The 19,323-nt window shown below is 35.3% G+C and overlaps 1 protein-coding gene across 14 annotated transcripts in view; it reads right to left on the bottom strand.

Moving 5' to 3' along the window:
• Nucleotides 1-4,743: 4,743 nt before the first annotated feature.
• Nucleotides 4,744-19,323, bottom strand: part of HCFC2 (host cell factor C2) — a 43,007-nt gene continuing 28,427 nt past the window's right edge. For 8 of the 14 annotated variants that reach the window (XM_059681805.1, XM_059681802.1, XM_059681806.1 and 5 more), the window contains 6 exons: nucleotides 18,641-18,818; nucleotides 15,506-15,709; nucleotides 14,810-14,883; nucleotides 12,705-12,842; nucleotides 10,838-11,023; nucleotides 4,744-10,232 (listed from right to left, as the gene is read on the bottom strand). In XM_059681805.1, coding sequence (XP_059537788.1) covers nucleotides 9,918-10,232; nucleotides 10,838-11,023; nucleotides 12,705-12,842; nucleotides 14,810-14,883; nucleotides 15,506-15,709; nucleotides 18,641-18,818 — 1,095 coding nt within the window. In that variant the 3' untranslated portion in view covers nucleotides 4,744-9,917. Of the gene's footprint in view, nucleotides 10,233-10,837; nucleotides 11,024-11,839; nucleotides 11,891-12,704; nucleotides 12,843-13,501; nucleotides 13,584-14,809; nucleotides 14,884-15,505; nucleotides 15,710-18,640; nucleotides 18,819-19,323 lie in introns of those variants that run through there. The other 6 variants (XM_059681808.1, XM_059681804.1, XR_009451127.1 and 3 more) reach the window with 6 other exon arrangements.

The following is a 19,323-nucleotide window of genomic DNA, read 5'->3' on the forward strand; positions in this document are numbered from 1 at the left end:
ACTATTAGCCAACTAGAACTAGAAGGGAATCCCTCCTTAACCCAATAAAGGACTTTTGTGGGGGAAAAATACTGAACTGAAATGTTGAAAGCATTCCCTTTAAATCGGGGCTAAGACAAGGATGTTCATTATCAGTTCTTTTCTACTATACTACAGGTCCTTGCCACTGCAGAAGTGTAAGAAGAAATGTTTTTAAAGGTAAAAGGGTCAGAAAGGAAGAACACTTCACTATTTGCAGATGATATAATTATATAAAAATTCAAAAGGACATCTAGACACATTATTAGAACTAATAAAAGTTTAGCATGGCTGCTGGATCCAAAAATCAACACATAGTAACAATCCTATATAATAAAAGGCTAATATGCAAATAGACCGAATGGCAGAACAACCGAACAACCGGTCGCTATGATGTGCGCTGACCACCAAGGGGCGAGCACGGAACATGGCGGGCATCGGCAACAGGCAGCAGGGCATGGAACATGGTGGGCATCGGCTGCAGCGGGATGGTGGAGCAGGTGAGCGGGGGCGCCAGACCAAGGCGGGGTGCCAGTTACTGTCATTGGGGTGAGCCTCTGGTGGTTACTGAAAATTCTTTGCTTCTGCGCACCATGGTCCTGCCTGGCACTCGCACCTGCTGCTGGTGCTGGCCCTGCTCGCACCCACTGCCGACACCTGGCACTGGCCCTGATTGCTCGGCACTGTCAGCGGATGCAAGTGGCGGCTGCTGGCCCCGATTGCCCCTCAGGGCTTCTCCACCTCCCCCTGCTCCTGAGGGGCAATCAGGGCTGGAGCCGCTGCTCACACCTGCTGCTGGTGCCGGAGCCGCCACTCGCACACAAAGCTGGCACCAGTCTGGCTTGCACCTGTAGTTGGCGCTGGAACCGCCACTCGCACCCGCTGCCAGCACCTGGAGCAGGTCCTGATTGCTTGCACCCGCTGCTGGTGCCAGCCCCAATCGCTCCACACTGTCAGTGGGTGCGAGAGGGGCTGGCGCCATAAGCACATGGCTAGCGGCAGCAGCAGGAGTAGGGCTGCAGGCAGACAGGGGACCGGGGGCTGCGGTGGGAGGGGCCAGGAGGGGGAGTGAAGGATGGGCCTAGACCTGCCCCTGTGCCCACCGCAGCCTCGTGGCCCTCAGTTCCTTTCAAGGTGCATGAATTCGTGCACTAGGCCCCTAGTATATGTATAATCAGCAACAACCAGTTAGAATAAAAAGTGTAATAAAAAAACACACAACTTACCACAGCATTAGAAAATACAAAACTCCTAGGAAGAAATCTAAGACATGAAGGCCTTTATGGAGAAAAATTATTAAAGTTTATTGAAAGATATTAAAAGACCAAATAAGTGGAAAGACATACAATGTTTTTGGCTAGGAAGACTCATTATTGAAAATCAATTTTCTCCAAATTGATCAACAGATTCAATACAATTACAAAAGATATTACACAAACTGGGAGAAGATATATGCAACATGTTTAAATGACAAAGGATTGGTATCCAGAATATATAAAGAAATATGAATCAATGAAAAAAGACACACACCAGACAGAAAAATGGGCAAAAGACATGAAAACATTTTTATACATGGGAAAAAACTAAATTTCACAGAAAAAGAAACATGTTTACATACAGCGGGAAAAAACTAAATTTCATTAATAACCAGGGAAATTTGAATGAAACCCACAGTAAAACACAATATAATAGCTATCCAATTGACGAGTATAAAAGACAGTCAAGACCACGAGTTTGCTAAGACGTGGAGCAATGCCACTCAACCACTGCCAGTGGGAGTGTAAACGGGGACAAATGCTTTACCAGACAGTTCCGCACGGCCAAGTAAAACCTGCTTCTTAGAGCAGCGGTTCTCAAATTTTTGGTCTTAGGGCCTCTTTACATCCTTAACAATTACTGATGATCTCAAATTGCTGTTGTTCATGTGGGTTATATTTATAAATATTTGCCATATTAGAAATTAAGAGACATTTTCAAAACACAAAAATACACAGGTACATACTTGATTAGCTATCGGTGTGATGATGTCATCATAACTCTGGAAAACATTTAAACTCATGAAGAATGAGGGTGAAAAGGACAAATAATGTCTTAGGATTTTATGAAAATAGTTTTGTCCTCAGAGACCCCCTGGAAGGGTCTCAGGGACCCTTAGAGGTCCCCGGACTACACTTTGAAAACAACTGCTCAAGAGCAACTCTTGAGCATGTGCCACCAGGATACATGTTCAAAAATTCATTCATTCCTCAAATAGATGTGGAGCATCTACCATGTGCCAGGCATTGTTCTAGACGTTGTGAATGTCTAAACGGGCAAAACAGACAGAACCCCTGCCGGCACAGAGTTTACATTGTAATTGGCAGAATGTTCATAGCAGCGTTATTCATAACAACTAAAAACTGGAAACCCAAATCTCCATGAACAGAACAGATAAATTGTGGTATAGTCAGGTAATGGAATACTATACAGCAGTGAAAACAAATGAAATACAGTTACATGTATAAACATGGATGGAATCTCAAAAACAATTGTCAAAAAAAGTCACAGAAGAATACATACTGCATAATGCCACTTACATAACAGTTCAGAAACAGGTAAATCTAAACAACATATTAGGGATACAGACATAGATGGTAGAACCATAAATAAAAACATGGAATTATTAACAAAAAAATCCAGAATATGTTTGCCTCATGTGGTGTGTTTGAAGAGAGGACAAATGGAGGACTCTAGGCATCTGAGAACGTTCTAGTTCTTAAGCTGCTGGTTGACCATATGCATGATCATTTATTTCACAAAAAATATAAAAGTGGCATAAGGTTATATAATATATAATTTCATCAACAAAGAGAGGGAACATCTCCCCAATATTTCAGCCACTTCTGTGCACTGCAAATTAACCAATTATTGTAACTGGTGGGGAAGAAGTACATGATAATATGAGAAAAGGAATGAGCATGGGCTATTTCTTACAGAAGTTAACTGAGTTCCCATAGGATCATGATCCTACGAGGTATTATAAGCAGTGCCAGGCTCAGAGTCACTAGCATAATTCTGGTTAACTGGTTATTTTGTACACTGGGTATAATTATTTGAATAAAGTGAGAATGAAATGATAGATGATGCAAATTCCAAAATAAACTGACAAGGACACCGCCTCTTTACTGAATTCAGTTGACTATCAAAAGCACAAATTCTCTTTGGCACATTCTTCTAATAATGCATTTATTTGTTAAGTAATAAAAAAACATGGAAAGTGCATAGCTATTGACAGTTTCTCCACATCGATCAGTCGTAGGTGCCAAGCTGATCACTCAGATGTCATAAACAATTTTGCAATCTTATCTTTGTCAAGTTCATCAATGGCAGTGATACTTTGCAGATCAAACAAGATACAGTTAAGGTACAATGTCTTCTCCTCATTCAGGGTATTAGCTACCAATTTCAGTATACTATTTAAAAACTTGAGAAAAAGAGATCTTAAAACTATCTATTCCCTATAGCCAAACAGGGCAGGCTAAAGGTATTATCTTGAGTTAGGGAGTTGGTGCAAGAGGTAGACTAAGCCCGGCAGTAAATGGCTGGCAAACCACTCCCAGGAAATGGGGAAGTAGGAAGTAGATTCCCCAGGTCCAACTCATCAGAAAGTTCCAGACATTGCTGTAGCTGTTTAACAAATCTCAGGTGGCTACAAGACCCAAACCCTACCCATATTTAAGCTGGCGTGGACAATGCCACCAGGGGGTGCTAGCCTGCAACTGAGAGCAAAATGATTTTGGATCGAGCAGTTAGTTGGACCTTCAGAACAATGCCCACGCTCTCGCATGCTATGCAGCCATGAGTGGCACACGCACACCTCTGTTGTACTGGATGGTAATTATCACACCTGTAGCTTTTCCCTCCGTCTCCTATAAGAAACAGAGAAAGTAGGAGGGAACCTTTCTCAAGTGCTTAGGGAACTTCCATTCTATCTCCCCAGGTAGGAGGAGGAACAGATAATCCTCTTGGTCAGAGCTGGACACGTATTGGACCACGATTTGCTAGTGGGAAGAGTTAACTCTATGTTCAAAAACAAATACCAGCTGCTACCTTTATTTTTAACGTGTGTATGCTCCGACACAGAGGGTTCTTTTTGTACCTTCTCAATTCTCATGCTGAGTAAGGAATGAAGTCTTCAGCTTCTTGTCTCTGGGTGGTAAGGAGACCAGGAAGGGGAGTGGGTAGATGAGGGACCATTTCCTTCTCTACTACAGCTTTCATATCTGATATGCCTCCAATCCATATTTTTTGCACCTTCGGAGGTTGTATGTAAACACCCTGACATCTCTGAGCATTCTGCAAAGACTTTTTGCTGAACCAGCAAATCAAATCAGGAAATAGGAAATCCTTCTGTTCCCTCCACAGCCTCACATCTATGACTTCCTACCCTTCTCTCTATCCAAAGCCAAAGGCTTCATAACCCTGTATTCTCAAGACTTTTGAATTTGAAGTACTACCATGAGCGGTAGTCAGACTGTGAATTTCATGAACTTTAAGTACAAGCTTCTTGCTCAAATCAAGTTATGCAAGATACCAACTATGCAAAACAAAAGAACCTTCAACATACTCATTTTCAGGTGTCCGCGCTGAGAGGAACAGTCACACAAGTGGACATTTTCCTGATGTTAGTTCTTCAGAGGTTGGAAAAGAAGAAAATGGATATTAATAAAATAATCTATTTTTAACAAGGAGGCTGATATCCTTGAATTTTATAGCTTTTCTTTCTTCATTGAGTTTATAGAAATTATTGTTTCTACGCAGAATGTTGTAGTTCATGTTTTTCCACGCCTGATAAAAAAGTCTTTTCCTGATCATAAGAATATATAAGTATGGGAATTCCCAACTACACCTGGGAAACTTGGAAGGAAGGTGTGCCAATGTTATTTTGTTCTCCAGTAGTATAAGAATCCTTTGTCCCATAAGGTCAGAGGTGACAAAGTGACCTGACTGGAAATGTAACGGAATCCAGTGTGGCTCTAATGCTGGTGGCTCCAGCAGTTCCCTGTGCTTAAATATTAACAATAGGTAGCTTTTTCTAATGTTAGACAACTACCCATGGCTTTCCTATAGGGAAACAGAGAAATTAACTTTGAAAATATTTTTAGCTCATTTTCCTGACCATCCAATGTTTAAAATCATATTCCAGCAATGCCCACTGATTTCACACTAAATGCTGAAATCTTTTAGACCAAAGGCTTCCTCATGAGATCTATGCACACTTACATTAAACTCCTTTTAGCCTAGTAAATATGGGACATATCCCTTATTTATCCCAGAACTTCTCTCAGGAACCTAAGTAATAATAGCAGGACAGGGGAAGACAAAGCTGGAGTCTTCATTTCCTCCAAAGCCTTATTAAATCTGCTAAAAACTCTTTCCCTTTCAAAGCCTCCCTCCCCTTTTAACTCCAACTTGATAAAGGGGAGTGAGAGTATGAGAGATATAAAGGTGACAATTTTCTGTAATAATTTGTTGAAATATTTAAGTACCAGCTAAGTGGGTAATATGGGAGAGACCTAAGGACCCAGTCTCCGCCTCAGAGATCTACCACCTGGCAGAGGGAGAGGAACAATTCTAACAAATAGGGCACACAGTCTAGAGGCGGCTGTGACAGAAGATTTAACAAAGGACAGTGGGGGTACAAGAAGGAGTAGAATCTACTTGGAAATGGAGTGTCAGGAAAGGCTTCATTTCATAAGATTGGCAAAATTTGACCTGAGTTTTGAAAAAATGGATGGAGACCAGTAGGGGTGGAAAAAGAGAAATACATAGAGAAAGGTAGAGCATGGTATCAAAGAAACTAAAAAAAACTTGTGAAAGTTTCAAGAGAATGGTTAAAAGGACTAAGTATAATCAAAGAATTCACTGGATCTGGGAAATGAGAAGTATCCCTGACCTTTGCAAGATCCATTTCCATGTTGTAGCAGGACAGAAGCCTGGCTGCTGTGAGTTAAAAATGGGTGAAAAGCTTAAGGACAAAAAGATTAAATAGATTTCACTTATATCTGGAATCCAAAATAAAAATCAAAATAAATGAATAAACAGAACAAACAGAAACAAACCTTCAAAGGGGAGGCGGGTATGGAGATAGGTGAAAAGATGAACGGGAATAAGAGATACAAAATTCCAGTTATAAATTAAAAATGCATGGGGATGAATAGTGTACAGCACAGAAAATAGTCAATTATATCATCATAACTTTGCATGGTGACAGACAGCTACTAAACTTATCGTGGTGATCACATCATAGGTATATAAATGTTGAATCACTATGTTGTACACCTGAAACTAATATAATACTATATGCCAACTATGCTTTAATAAAAAAAAATTTAAAGAGTAAGTAGAAGACTAAAAAAGAGTTGACCAGTTTAGACTGTTTTTGGAGCTATTTACCTTTTTACTTACAAACAGACCAGTTCAGCTATAATAGGGTTAGGCTTTACATTTCTGTAAGAAAATGACTACCTAACACAATCCACTAACTTAAGAACAAATTTTTTAGACACAATCCAGTCTATGAACCTGCCTATATTATTTTACACGACTAATATAAAATCAACATTTCTAGTGATGGCAGATTAGTGATCTGCCATCACTAATTTTTCTTTCATATAGTTCAAAATAAATAACACCTATACTTGGTAATAGTAGAAAAGGTGCTTTATTTTACATATCATTGGTACACAATACATAAAACTGCCTAAAGTAAATCTTGAGAAACATAACTGTCAGTTAAACCTTAAATGGTGAAAGACCAAGTCTATTTTGCAACTTACTTCATTTATGATCAGATGACTACAATAATTTTAAATACTAATAATCTCTTCATATCCAATGTTACAAGTGATTTTTATGCTACAAGTGCTGCACTTTTAATAATAAAAATATCTTCAGTTATAGTAGACCATATCTCTAATCAGAACAAACTTTTGCTAGTCTACAAGTCTTTGAAATAATGATCAACAGTTTCACCTTCTTATAGATCATTATATTTATGTAATTGGGTTATAGGGCAGGGGGGCCTTATACATGCAATGAGATTATTTCCATTTTTTTAAAAATGCAGGGGAAAGTGAGTTTATAATACCCTATTTCTAGTTAAATTGCCAAAAACAGTTTACTAAACTTAAATGAAACCAATACAATATTTTAGAAAACATAATTCGAAGAGCATGCAACATCAAAATCTTTTTACTACATAAATGAACCAAAGTTGCAGAGCCCAGGAAGAGGACTGTGGCACAAAGACTTGTACATCTGAATTGCTTACCCAGCTGGGAGGAGTAAAGAAACTAATTTAACTAAGTGTAAATCCTCTTATGATATCTGCATTACATAGCCCACTGCTACTCAACGGGATCTCACCTTAGAAATGTACCAATCATAAGCTAAATGTGTTTCTCTTTTTATTTACCCCAATCCATTCTAGTCATGAACACACAGCTCAAAGATCTCTTATTGACTGTTAATGTCAAAGCCATAGAGATTTCTCAATGGCATCTTTCAGTCACCAATCACTTATCAGAGAGATAAATGTGACTAATATTTAATGTACAAATGCTAAAAAAAATGATAAACTCTGGGCTAATTCTCAAAGTAAAAACATTTGCTATTTTAACAAATCCTTTCAGAAAGAAAGAATGCCTTTCTCTCTAGAAAATAAGGAAGATGTTAGAACCAAAAGTTCATATTCACCTCCTGATCTAGGACAGTAGAAGCATTTAAGCAAAGTAAACTAAATCAAATACAAAATAGGTATAAATGTGCATACTCAAACAAATAATCCATTCTTTGCTTAAAATCAGGTTATTCCTTATTATTAAGAGAAGTGCTTCAAGATACAAACTGTTAATTAATATAGAGAATAAGGGGTTTAAAGCCAGACCTTTTTCTAATAAAGCAAAAAGGTCATTAAAATAATTGGGCCTGATACACATACTTACTATAACTTTCCATTCTTACTCTTTATAACTAAACGCGCACACATACACAACAAACCCTAGCATTTAATATGTGCAAAATTGCTTACCATTTATTTTAACTTTGGTTACGTTTTTGTTTAGCCTATTATCAGTCACATTATAGAAGCTATACAAATGATTACAAACATAATAATGAGGTAAGTTAAAATTCTACTAGTGCAAAAAGCAAGCATATGCCAAAAAGCAAAGCATATGAGTTACACAAATGCAGAATGAAGCTCTCATCAAGGGTGGTGCTGGGATTAACAAACCAGAGAAGCTCCTTGTAAACATTGTTTGTAAAATACACATTTAAAGATTAAGGATTCATACAGCCACAAAAAAGGTATTCTAATAACACCATAGTAGTGCATTTATTTTACCTTTAGAGTTTGGAAATCACTCAGTATGCATCTAACAATTTGCATATTTTCTTCAAGAGAAATTTAATTAGTGAGACACATTAATTACAAATACTGTAGTATAAAAATCCCACTTCTTTACAAAAATTATATATTAAAATATTCTATACACTTTAAATTAGTAACTGGAACATACATACATATCAATTCTGCACAATTAAACCTATCTTTGCTTGGAGCATTATACATGAAGTTGGAGGACATAGCTACTCAGTCAACCTAAACTGGCATAGGTTATAAGGTATAAAAAAGATAGACCTGTGCCTCTGCAGTTACTGCAGTTCTTAGTTTGAAATATCTTTTCTGCAATTATTGCTCTGTATCTATTCCCGATTTGAATAGGCAGTGAAACCAAGAAATTACTAAAAGGTTTAAAACAGGTTACCTGGAGCAGAGTATCCACAATGCCTCTCTGCATCTTTATGATCGCAATGGAACCTGAGTAAGCTACCTAATGCTTGTATTTCAGTTGTAAAAAAGTTTATACAATTTTGAGGTAAAAACAATGCAAAAATAAAATATTTAGAGCATTTACAAAAATCTTACAAATGTTTAAAACACTATTTCAAAATCTGTGTCCTTTTAAGGTGCTTCTTTCTTTTTGCAATAAGGGGAACATGCACTTTAACTTTGAATGTTTTAGTTTCAGCAAAAGTAAAGTTAGGGCCATGAAAACAGATGTTAAAATATTCAGGGATATGCTTCACTTCTGATGAAAATATAGAATTTAAGTGCTGAAAGGGACCTTAAAGGTAAAATTTTAAAACTCCCTCATCTATTAATGAGGAAATTGAGGGCCAGATAAGTGCTTTGGCCAAAAATATATTCCAATATATCACCCTGGTATGAATCAAGAAAACCCATTATATTTTGCCATGATTCTGGAAAAATAATAAAAATTCAAAAGCAGTTTCTGAACTTGCCTCTTTTTTAATTTCATTAAGTTCTGTGCTAACTATATATAAACAAAGAAATCAAATGGCTGCTAAAATCAGTAAAACAAATATTAACCAATAGAAGACAGTTGTTAGAGGATCACTGATCATATAAAGTTAGAGGACGTACTCATAGACAGGGCCTTTACAATGTAGGGAATGTTTACGGTATAAGACAGCACACTGTACAACAGCCAGTTACTAGAATCTCCTCAATAACCCTAGGATGACTGAGTTACATGACCTTTATAAAATATATTGGGGTAATAATGTCTTCTAGCTTTTATCTTAATTTTACTATTTTCCTTTATAAAAGAGCTATAACTATAACAAAGAATCCATATACTAAATCTCAGAGAGTCTTTGCGACTTTTCTATTTTTATTTGGATCTAGAATTGAGCAAATACATTTTAAGAACAGCTTACAAATTCAAATTCATAACTGCTAGAAATACAAAGAATACTCTTTTTAAATGACAAATCTTCATAACCAGTTACTAATAAATAATCATAATCACAATAGCTTTAGTAAAAACAATTCAATTTAAAGGTGTTTTTTTATTGTTACCTTGAAGCCACCGAACTTGTGTAGCTGGTCCATATCCCTTTTCATTCTTTGCGGATATCCTGAACACAATGGCAGGTCTGGATGTGTAATCAATATGTGCATTTGCAAGTTGCCCAGTGGTTACTATACATGATGTCTTAAGACCACAATAAATCCTCATAAAAACAAGTTGACTTGGATTATCTTGTATTTGTGCTGTGCGGATTGCCAAGTAGGCTGAATATTCCAAAATATTTCCAGAAGGTGAAGTTGGAGGTTCCCAGGAAAGATGGATACCCTCAACATTCTTGAAGAGAGGAGAGAAAAAAAAACAGGTAAAGGTTCTGAAGTTTTCTCTACTATGTTAATTCTATCTATAGAATACAAAATGCTTTTTGTAGTAGATGTTAGAACTTTTATTGCTGAGTTTTAAAAACCTATCTTAATTGGATCTGCAATGTGTAATTAATGCCCACTTTTCAAAAACATATCTAGGCTTAATTGTCTGCTTGTCCTATGCCAAGAAAGGTATTTTTCTTGCTTGAAAGCAGACATTTTCTTCTCTAAAATTTTAAAGGGGCAGGACCTTAGGATAAAATATAATCCAATTTTATGTATTCTATTAAATTCTTCTAGCACAAATCTTTGGTTCCATAAACAAGTATAAAATTAATATTAAGAAATATAGCAGATTTCCCTTTCTTTACTTTGGATGCTGTAATTCTACTTGAAATTTGGTCCTTAAAAATATTGTGATTGATTAGCAAAAAATATTCTTTTAACCTTTTAATCACCCCTTTTAAATATCTCCCATTTCATTAGACACTAACAAGAATCTCTTTACTGACAGTTTTACTTCATGTACAAAGTTTCAAATAATTTACATAACCAAGTCTTAACCTGACATCTCACCTTTGAAATTCTGACTGCAGAAGGAGCTCCAGGAAAACCAGGAATACAAGTTTTAAATTCACTGATTTTGCTGAAAGGGCCTATTCCACAACCATTGATAGCAGCAACCCTGAATCTGTATCCTGTGCCTGGAACAAGATCTTGTTTCTTAAGTAAACTGTAGTCAGGTACGTCTGCATTTCCTATCTAAAATGCAATATATGCAAAAGTAAAGAAAAGGTGCAATTAATTATTTTTTAATTAAAACTTTTAAAGAATGGATTGTTTAAAGGTTCTAGTCTACATTTATGTATTTCCCCCTTTTCACACATGGAATGAGAACTCCAACACCAAAACAACAGAGCCCATAAATTGGTGATTCGTATTCAGAGGAAAAGTGCCCTTCCAGCTGAGAATCACTGATTACAAAAAGAAGTGCAAGGGTATTCTGCACATGAAGAGTGCACAGGTAGCAAAAATTAAGGATCACTATAAACAAAGTAACAACCATCTCATCTCCATGCTGAATAAATGTTAAATAATTGGATTTCATAATCTAAGTGGGAAGATTGTAATATTTATAACTTTCAAATAATTTTTACAAATTCTCCCTAACTCTTACTACACCTCGGTGAAACATGTAGCACCAACACATCATCCCATTTTAAGGGAGCTATATCATCTCCATAGGAAACTGAGCCTCAGAGAGGTTAAATGAGTGATTTGTCCAAGGTCACACTGTTGAGTGCTAGAACTAATCATGCAAAACCAAGTTTACTGATTCTAAATGTTAAGTTCTTTTTACCTTTCAGGAAAAACAAGTAGCTGCTAGGGCCTTATATAGGTATTTCCTTACATATGAAATCAAACTGCAGCCAGAAATTTTATTAGGCATAATACTAACAAATTATTAACCAAGATTTCTATTTTGTTTTCGAGAATTGGAAAAATTCAATATGAAAAAGAGGGACACCAGTAGTAATATTAGAAAAACTAAAATATAATGATAAATGATATATTCACCATTTGTGCAGATCTTTGGGAGATTCAATCTATTCCTTGGCAATTCTCTCTCTGAAATTTACCATTCCAGATAAAAATTAGTTCAGTATGCTTTGGCGCTGTTATCTGTTTCACAATCCTCAGAGGGTAAATGTCTCACTTATATATATGAAGTCCTCCTTTAAGGGATTTCAGAACCAAGGGAAACTTAAATTGTATTCACTAGCCTACAGGGGCTTTTAAATTTTTTAAGTTGTGAATTCAGAAATAAAGTTGAGAGTAAGAAAAATATTCTATTCTCTAAACACAACACATAATATAATTAGAGATATTTCAAAAAATCCTTATCTATACAGGACAGACTATATTATTTATGACTCAAAATCCAGTCCAGTGATTGTATAAGATTTTTAAATTACCTGCTTGTGCCCTAGCCGGTTTGGCTCAGTGGATAGAGTGTCAGCCTGTGGACCAAAGGTCCCCGGATTCAATTCCGGTCAAGGGCTCATACCTTGGTTGCAGGCTTCTCCCAGGCCCGGGCCCTTGTCAGGGCGCATGCAGGAGGAAACCAATCGATGTGTTTCTCTCACATCGATATTTCCCTGTCTTTCCCTCTCTCTTCCACTCTCTCTAAAATCAATGGAAATATCCTCGGGTGAGGATTAAAAAATAAAAATCAATAAATAACCTGCTTGTGATGTATTTTATAGAAAGATCCTTTAAAAAGAATACAACATAACTAGATATATAGAATTCTCAATTACAGATTGTGAACAGATCCTAATTTCATGCATTCAAGTGTCTTCAATTAAAGTTACATAAAAACAACACCAACCTCATTCTAGAGGCTTGTAACTCACAGTGTAGAAAATACATCAATAGCTACCTTTGAAATGCTTTGCTTCCCTTTTGGCAGCAAATAAAACTGGCTCACCAACGCTGTGTTATTTTTAAAAATTCCTACATCACACCACTGTCGTTCTCCTGCTTTCGTTGTGGTCACTGGATTTGAAGAAGTCTCTTTCTGATTTCAGAGAAAAAAAAATTTATGAAGACTCTTATTGAGCATATAATAAATTTCTAGATTTAATAACTCCATGCAGTGATCTACAAATAGGCATATGGGTAAACACCACAACATTAATAGTTCATAAGTAAATAAACTCTTAAGAGATTAGGTCAACTGACAGTGAAACAGGGATGCCAATTCAAACACAGGGAGTGACAGGCATTCTCCAGGTCAGTAGCTCTGTACTATCACCCTCGCTGGAGTTAGCATGCTTTCCAATCCACTAGTGGTATGTTAAAATGCCAGCTGTTTTATAGAACATTGTCATTTCAGAGACTCTCTCAGAAAATGTCATCTCTTTAGTGTGACAATACAACTTGCTCCAAAAGGAGCTAATAAGAAAAAATTCATTCCAAGCTGGCTTATTTCTAGATTCAAAAACAACTAGCAGAAATTCAGTGATCTTTGCACTTGAAATACCTGTGATTCTCCAAACCTAAAAGGAGAAAAAATGTTCAAAACTAAAATGCAATTTGAATACACTTTAGTATATATACTAAAGAGGAACAGATTAAACAGTTTTACATTTTTTGCCTTGCTTTAAAACAAATAAACTTCCTCTACCTTAAGCTACTTTTAGTGATAAGTGAATTATACTTATCCCTGGAACTAACCTTTTTAAGCCATCTTCTTTATAAATGAGACACTGTTTCCAGAAGCTCAAAACAAATGTGCACTTCAGTTATTTATTTCTGTCTTAAATATATAACAGCAGAGGTACATGCTTACAATTCACATTATTTATTATTTAGGCTATCACACATGACAAAGTGAACTAACCAAGAATCTTTAAGGTTTTTCTTTAAAAAAAGGAATAGCTTTGAACTTGTTTAATTTTTAAAGTTGTAACAACTCTCTTCAACAACTTTTATAAAACAACTGGCTCCAAATGAAATAACAAATACCATTCTGGCTGATGCATCACAAAATAGATTTAAGAGAAAAAAGTTCACTTTAATAATTCTTCCCTGAGAAGAGTCTTAGAACACTAGGATTTAACATTTTGTAAAGGTAAAAGCTGATGATGGTAAATATATGATCAAAATCCGTAAAATCATGATTTAAAAAAAACTAAAACCATAGACAATTGAAAACTCTAAAACGTAAATATTAGGTCAAATAAAAACTCTTGCTCATAGCAATAAAGTTGAAATGATTGATAATTTAAAAATAAATTAAAAGGCATATGCACACACATGCACACAAACATGTATTGTCCCTATATTTAACTAATTAAGACAATCTTGGTATCTTTGTGAGGCACTTTCCTAGCATTTTAAGTTTGGTGCCATGCAGACCCATTCTGGCTTCTCTTTTAGTAGCAAATAATATTGTCCAATGTCAGAGAACACTGGGCTACCCTATAGGTATGTCTAACCCAGTATCACAATATTCTGTTGTTCTCCTATTAAGCAGCTAGCAATAGAGTCATTCAAGTTTTATGTTCCATAACATAGCCTTTTACTCATAAAACCATTAATATAATTTACATATATATATATATCTACATACACATTTATTATTATAAAAGTAACACATTTCATTATAGAAAAATATAGAAAGCATAAAGAAGAAAGTAAAAATTGTCTGTGGCCCCACAACCTAGAAAAATTCATCTAGCATTGTAGTGTGGATGTGGGTGAACTCATGTGATGTATAAATGAATGTATTAGGTGTATTTTTTAATAAAATTTGGACCACAGTATGAATGTATTTCTGTGTGTGTGTGTGTGTATATATCTTTTTTCACTTATCATTACTGTGAACATTCTTCCTATTCAACCCTTTATTTCTCAATCTATGTCAAATCATTACTAGAGGACACACATGAATCTTTCTGTGAGTTTATGTCAAAGCTGCTCAGTATTTAAAGTCTATTTACTCGTCTGTAAACACACACTGTCTCCAGGTCATATACTTACAGAAAACGGCATTGCTGCAGCATGTGTCTCCACACGGCTGATCTTAGTTGCAGGCAGTGCACAGGTTTCGTCAACTGAAAATTAAACAATTCATCAGGTAAGACTTATATAATCACTTATCAAACAGACACATTAAAATATAATTTATAAATATGCCAAATTAGCCAGAGGGGAAAAAATCACAATAATTAGAAATATGTACCCTCTAATTCAAACTAATTCACAAAGCTGATTTTTCCAGGGTTTGATAACCAGCTATAACTTCAGCAAATATTTACCAAAGATGAAACACAATTCCTAATTGCAAAAAAAATGAGAATTTACAAAATCAGAAATCATTCAAGCTGGGAGAATTGTTACTCCATAGTCTAGAACTAATCTTTTCTAAGGAAAAAAAAATTGTTGAATATATTCACGGTATTGTGTTTCAGTGTGTGCTGATTTCAATATTTTATGTAAGGCAGCAGAGAGTATATTACATAATCATTTTAATTGAAATGCTTTATATGTTTATACATAATTCAATCCAAGGTGAAATGCAACTCCCATCTAAAACAAGTCTGATGAATTTATATACAAATAAAGGTTCAAAATACAATATGTGAAACACATTTCATTTCCTATTTAAAACAAGTAAGTTTGATGAATTTATATATAAAAATGGTCAAAATACAGTATGTGAAACACATTTCAAACCTTCAGATTTGGTACTGAATGTTGTTAGTGAAGTTTCATCTTTAACAACTGCCCCATTTGTACTGGATGATTCAGTTTTAATGGTCTGCTGGGTTACCATAGTTTGTGCGCTGCAAACAGTACTGGATACAGAAGTTTCAGGAATTACTGTTCTTAAGTCCAGGCAACTACTTAGAACACCTATATTTGCTGAAGTGTGAGGACCTAAAATTAAAGGGAAAATATCAATTATTAACATAATACCTGCAGATAATTGTTGTATCTTATAGTTCTTATAATTCTTGGTATTTTCCCATTTTAAAATCATAAACATGAGCACCACAAATGTCACTCATACTAATTAACCATTAGGCAGAAAATATTTAGAAAAATAAAGTGTATAATATCCAAAACAGATCTCCAACTTCTCAGCTCCCTCTTCCATTCTGAACACTGAATCACTGTTCTCCAACTCTACTAAATGACGCATCAGATGCCTTATCTCCCATTTTAGGTGAAAAAATAAAGGTCATCAGGCGTGAATGCCATCAATTTTGTGCCTTCTCCTGCCCTAAACTAGAAAGGTATGTATGACTGTGTCCATTCTCTCCATCTTCTCTTCATTTCAGAGGATGAGCTGACCTCTCTCCTAAGGAAGTGTAATCTATCTTCCTGGTCCCATTCCTCCCCCATATTTTGGGACCCTCTTACCAATCATTCCTCTCTCTTCAGAATTTACAGGTTCTTTTTCTCCAGTTTTTGGCCTTCAGTCCATAACATTATCAAGTCTCTCAAGCAAACAAACACTCACCTTTCTTGACCCCGCCCCCGCAGTTATCCCCAGTTACTCTCTCCCCTTATTATTCCCTTCAGAACAGTCCCTATTTCCCTGCCCTCTCCAAATGTGGTTTCTAAAACACTACCTACTTTAATGAAATGGCTCTGGCAGACAGAAATGATTTCTAAAGGATAATTTTCAATTTTAAGTTACCTCACCTTTCTGCAATGTAAACTATGCTGACTATATACTCCTTTCTATAACTTATCTTCATTCATTCTACAATATTGAAGATTTACTATTTACCAGACTTTGTGCTTGTTTCTATAATGGTGAAACAAAGAAAGTATGGTCCATATCTCATGAACTTACAGTCACACGGTAGAGAGAGAGATGCATACACTAGTCACAAACTGTGATGCCTACTACAGAGGGGAAAACATACCAATCTTTTTGGTTCATTTCCTAACCTGCTAGGAACCCCTTTTCAATCTCTTCAGCTAGCTTCTCTCCTTCAAATGATCCTTTAAATGCAGGTATTCCTAAGCCTTTTCTTTTCTCCTTTTACATGTTTTCCCTGTGCTTTAACTACCATTCATGATTATACTTCTCTCAAGTACACGTGGGCACTGTGCCAAGTGCTGTAAACTAGAGCAGCGAACACATCAAACAGGGTCCCTGCGCTGAGAAGTTTACATGTTAGAGACCCTTAACTTCTAAATTTATACTTTCAGACAAGAACTGCCTCCTAAACTCCAGACCTAAGTATCCAACTATCCATTAGAAATCTTTACCATATGTCCCTCAAATGCCTCGAAAACAGTCAAATTCACACTTGCTCCTATATATATTTCTTCTCTTGATGACAAGTATCATCATCCATCGAATGTCCAACACTGGGAGTCATGTTCAACTCATTTTTATTTATCATATCCAACAAGTTTTCAAGTCTAATAGTCTCCAAAATGATGTATTCTCTTTCCTCCAACTCACCCACTGCTTTAGTCTCAATGTATCTCTCAGTCCTAAAAGTTTCCTAACAAGTTTCCCAATCAATTTCTATTATAGTTCTTCCTGATGATGAGACTAGAGTGCCCTTTCCAAAACAAAACATTAATCATGTCACTCTTCCACTCTTGAAAAATACCAGCTACTCCAACCAGCAGACAAAAGACCCAAATCTGCTCATGTTAACCTGAGATTGGGTAGCTATTCACTCAGACCCTTGAGTGTCGATGATGTGCCAGGTACTGTCAATGTATAACTACTTTGATTTTCCCATTTGCCTAATATTCATTTTATCCAGACTGCCTTACAATGTAGAATTTAGAGTACATTAAGATTTTGAAATCTCAAAGCTCATATTTGTTTTCAAGAGTATAAACTTCTTTATAAAACAGACATAGAACATCACGATAAGAAAGAAATTAAAGTTGAGATCTAGGTCCAAGTTTCTATAATTTTGACCAAATAATTTTCTTACATCAGCAAATCAATAAAACAAAAGCACTCTCCTCTTCCACAAGTAATGAAATGACAAAACTTATAGGAAATTATTTTCCTTGAATATTTTTATCTGCCATCAACTTATGAAGAAAAATGGAAATAAAAAGAATATTCCTCTTGCTAAGTTTGAATCATTAAAGAGGAATTAAATTTAATCAGCTGTCATAATTTTTTCAAACTAAAAATAAAGTCTCATGATCCTATGTCAGGGATGTATCAGAATGAGATTTATAAAATAATTTTAGATATTAAAATCAGAGGCAATGCTTATATCTCATATGGCTTCAGAATATTCAAATTAAGTTATTTTAAATATAAAGATCACCAAATTATAAGCTTTTCCATGACTGCAACAGCTCTCATAAATGAACCATCTTTCTGAAAATAATCCAGTTATTTGCTAAACAAATATTTACGAAGTGACTACTTTACCAGGCATGAATCTGGGTGCTAAGAAAATAGAGGTGAACAAGATAGACAAAAACTCCCTGCCCAAAATAAATAATATCAAACAGTTATAAATGTTAAGAAAACAGAGCAATAGGATAGTGACACTGAACACACTGGCCAACTACAAACACTGGCCAATTGCAAATGTCATACAAGAGCTTCCTCATGTAAATTCTTTTTTTTTCATTTTTAAATGTATTTTTTATTGTTATTTAAAGTCCATAGCTCATAATTATTCATTACTATTCAGTTTAGTGCTTATAATTGACATCACAAATCACTCTAACTAGTCAATTCGTTTGTTATATTATTATTTTGAAAATGGATCAAAACCATGTAACATTTACTTTTTTAAACACTCAAAAATTCCCTACCGTTATTATAAAAAGCTTTAGCTTTACTTAAAACACTATCTTTATTACCTTCATTTTTCCTTAGCATATCCACCATACAGCTATTATGATTAGAAGCATTAGTTGCCAAAGGTGAATGTAAAACAGCATTAGAATCAGTTGATGATTTGAGATCTGGTTTGTTTTTCACTGAAGTTACTTTCATAGCTGTATGTTCAGTTTTTGCACTGTTCATTATATCATTGATCTACAAGAAATAAAATAGTTTGTTGTAGCAAGCAATGCTCAATTGCATAGAAATACATGTAAAAAACAAGCAAAATAACCTACAACTTAATGATTTTGAAAATAAGTTAACCAAAATATGAAAGTGTAAATTATATTCTTAATTTGTAAGAATTATTTTTAAAATTTATATTAGTTTAAGAAGACAATTTCTTTTTACTTAATTTCCATTCTCAAATGGCTTGTTCTAAAGGGAAAAGGGAGGGTATATTTTGAGAGGGGAAAATCTACATTTTTATAAGTTGTAGTTAGTATTTAAGTAAATATGTATGTAACACAGGAGACAGCACCACAGCTACTGAGTCTAACATTCTGGTCAAATTTTCTTAACAAGGATCAGACATGTATATTACAGATCTGACAACTACTAAAAGTAAAATCTCAGTTACATGGACTCTTCAAGCAAAATAATTATTCTGTATAATTGAACTTCCCATACAGATATCAAGATTTAATACACAGACATA

This window comes from Myotis daubentonii, chromosome 2 (genome assembly GCF_963259705.1).
Source record: "Myotis daubentonii chromosome 2, mMyoDau2.1, whole genome shotgun sequence".
Lineage (NCBI taxonomy): Eukaryota > Metazoa > Chordata > Mammalia > Chiroptera > Vespertilionidae > Myotis > Myotis daubentonii.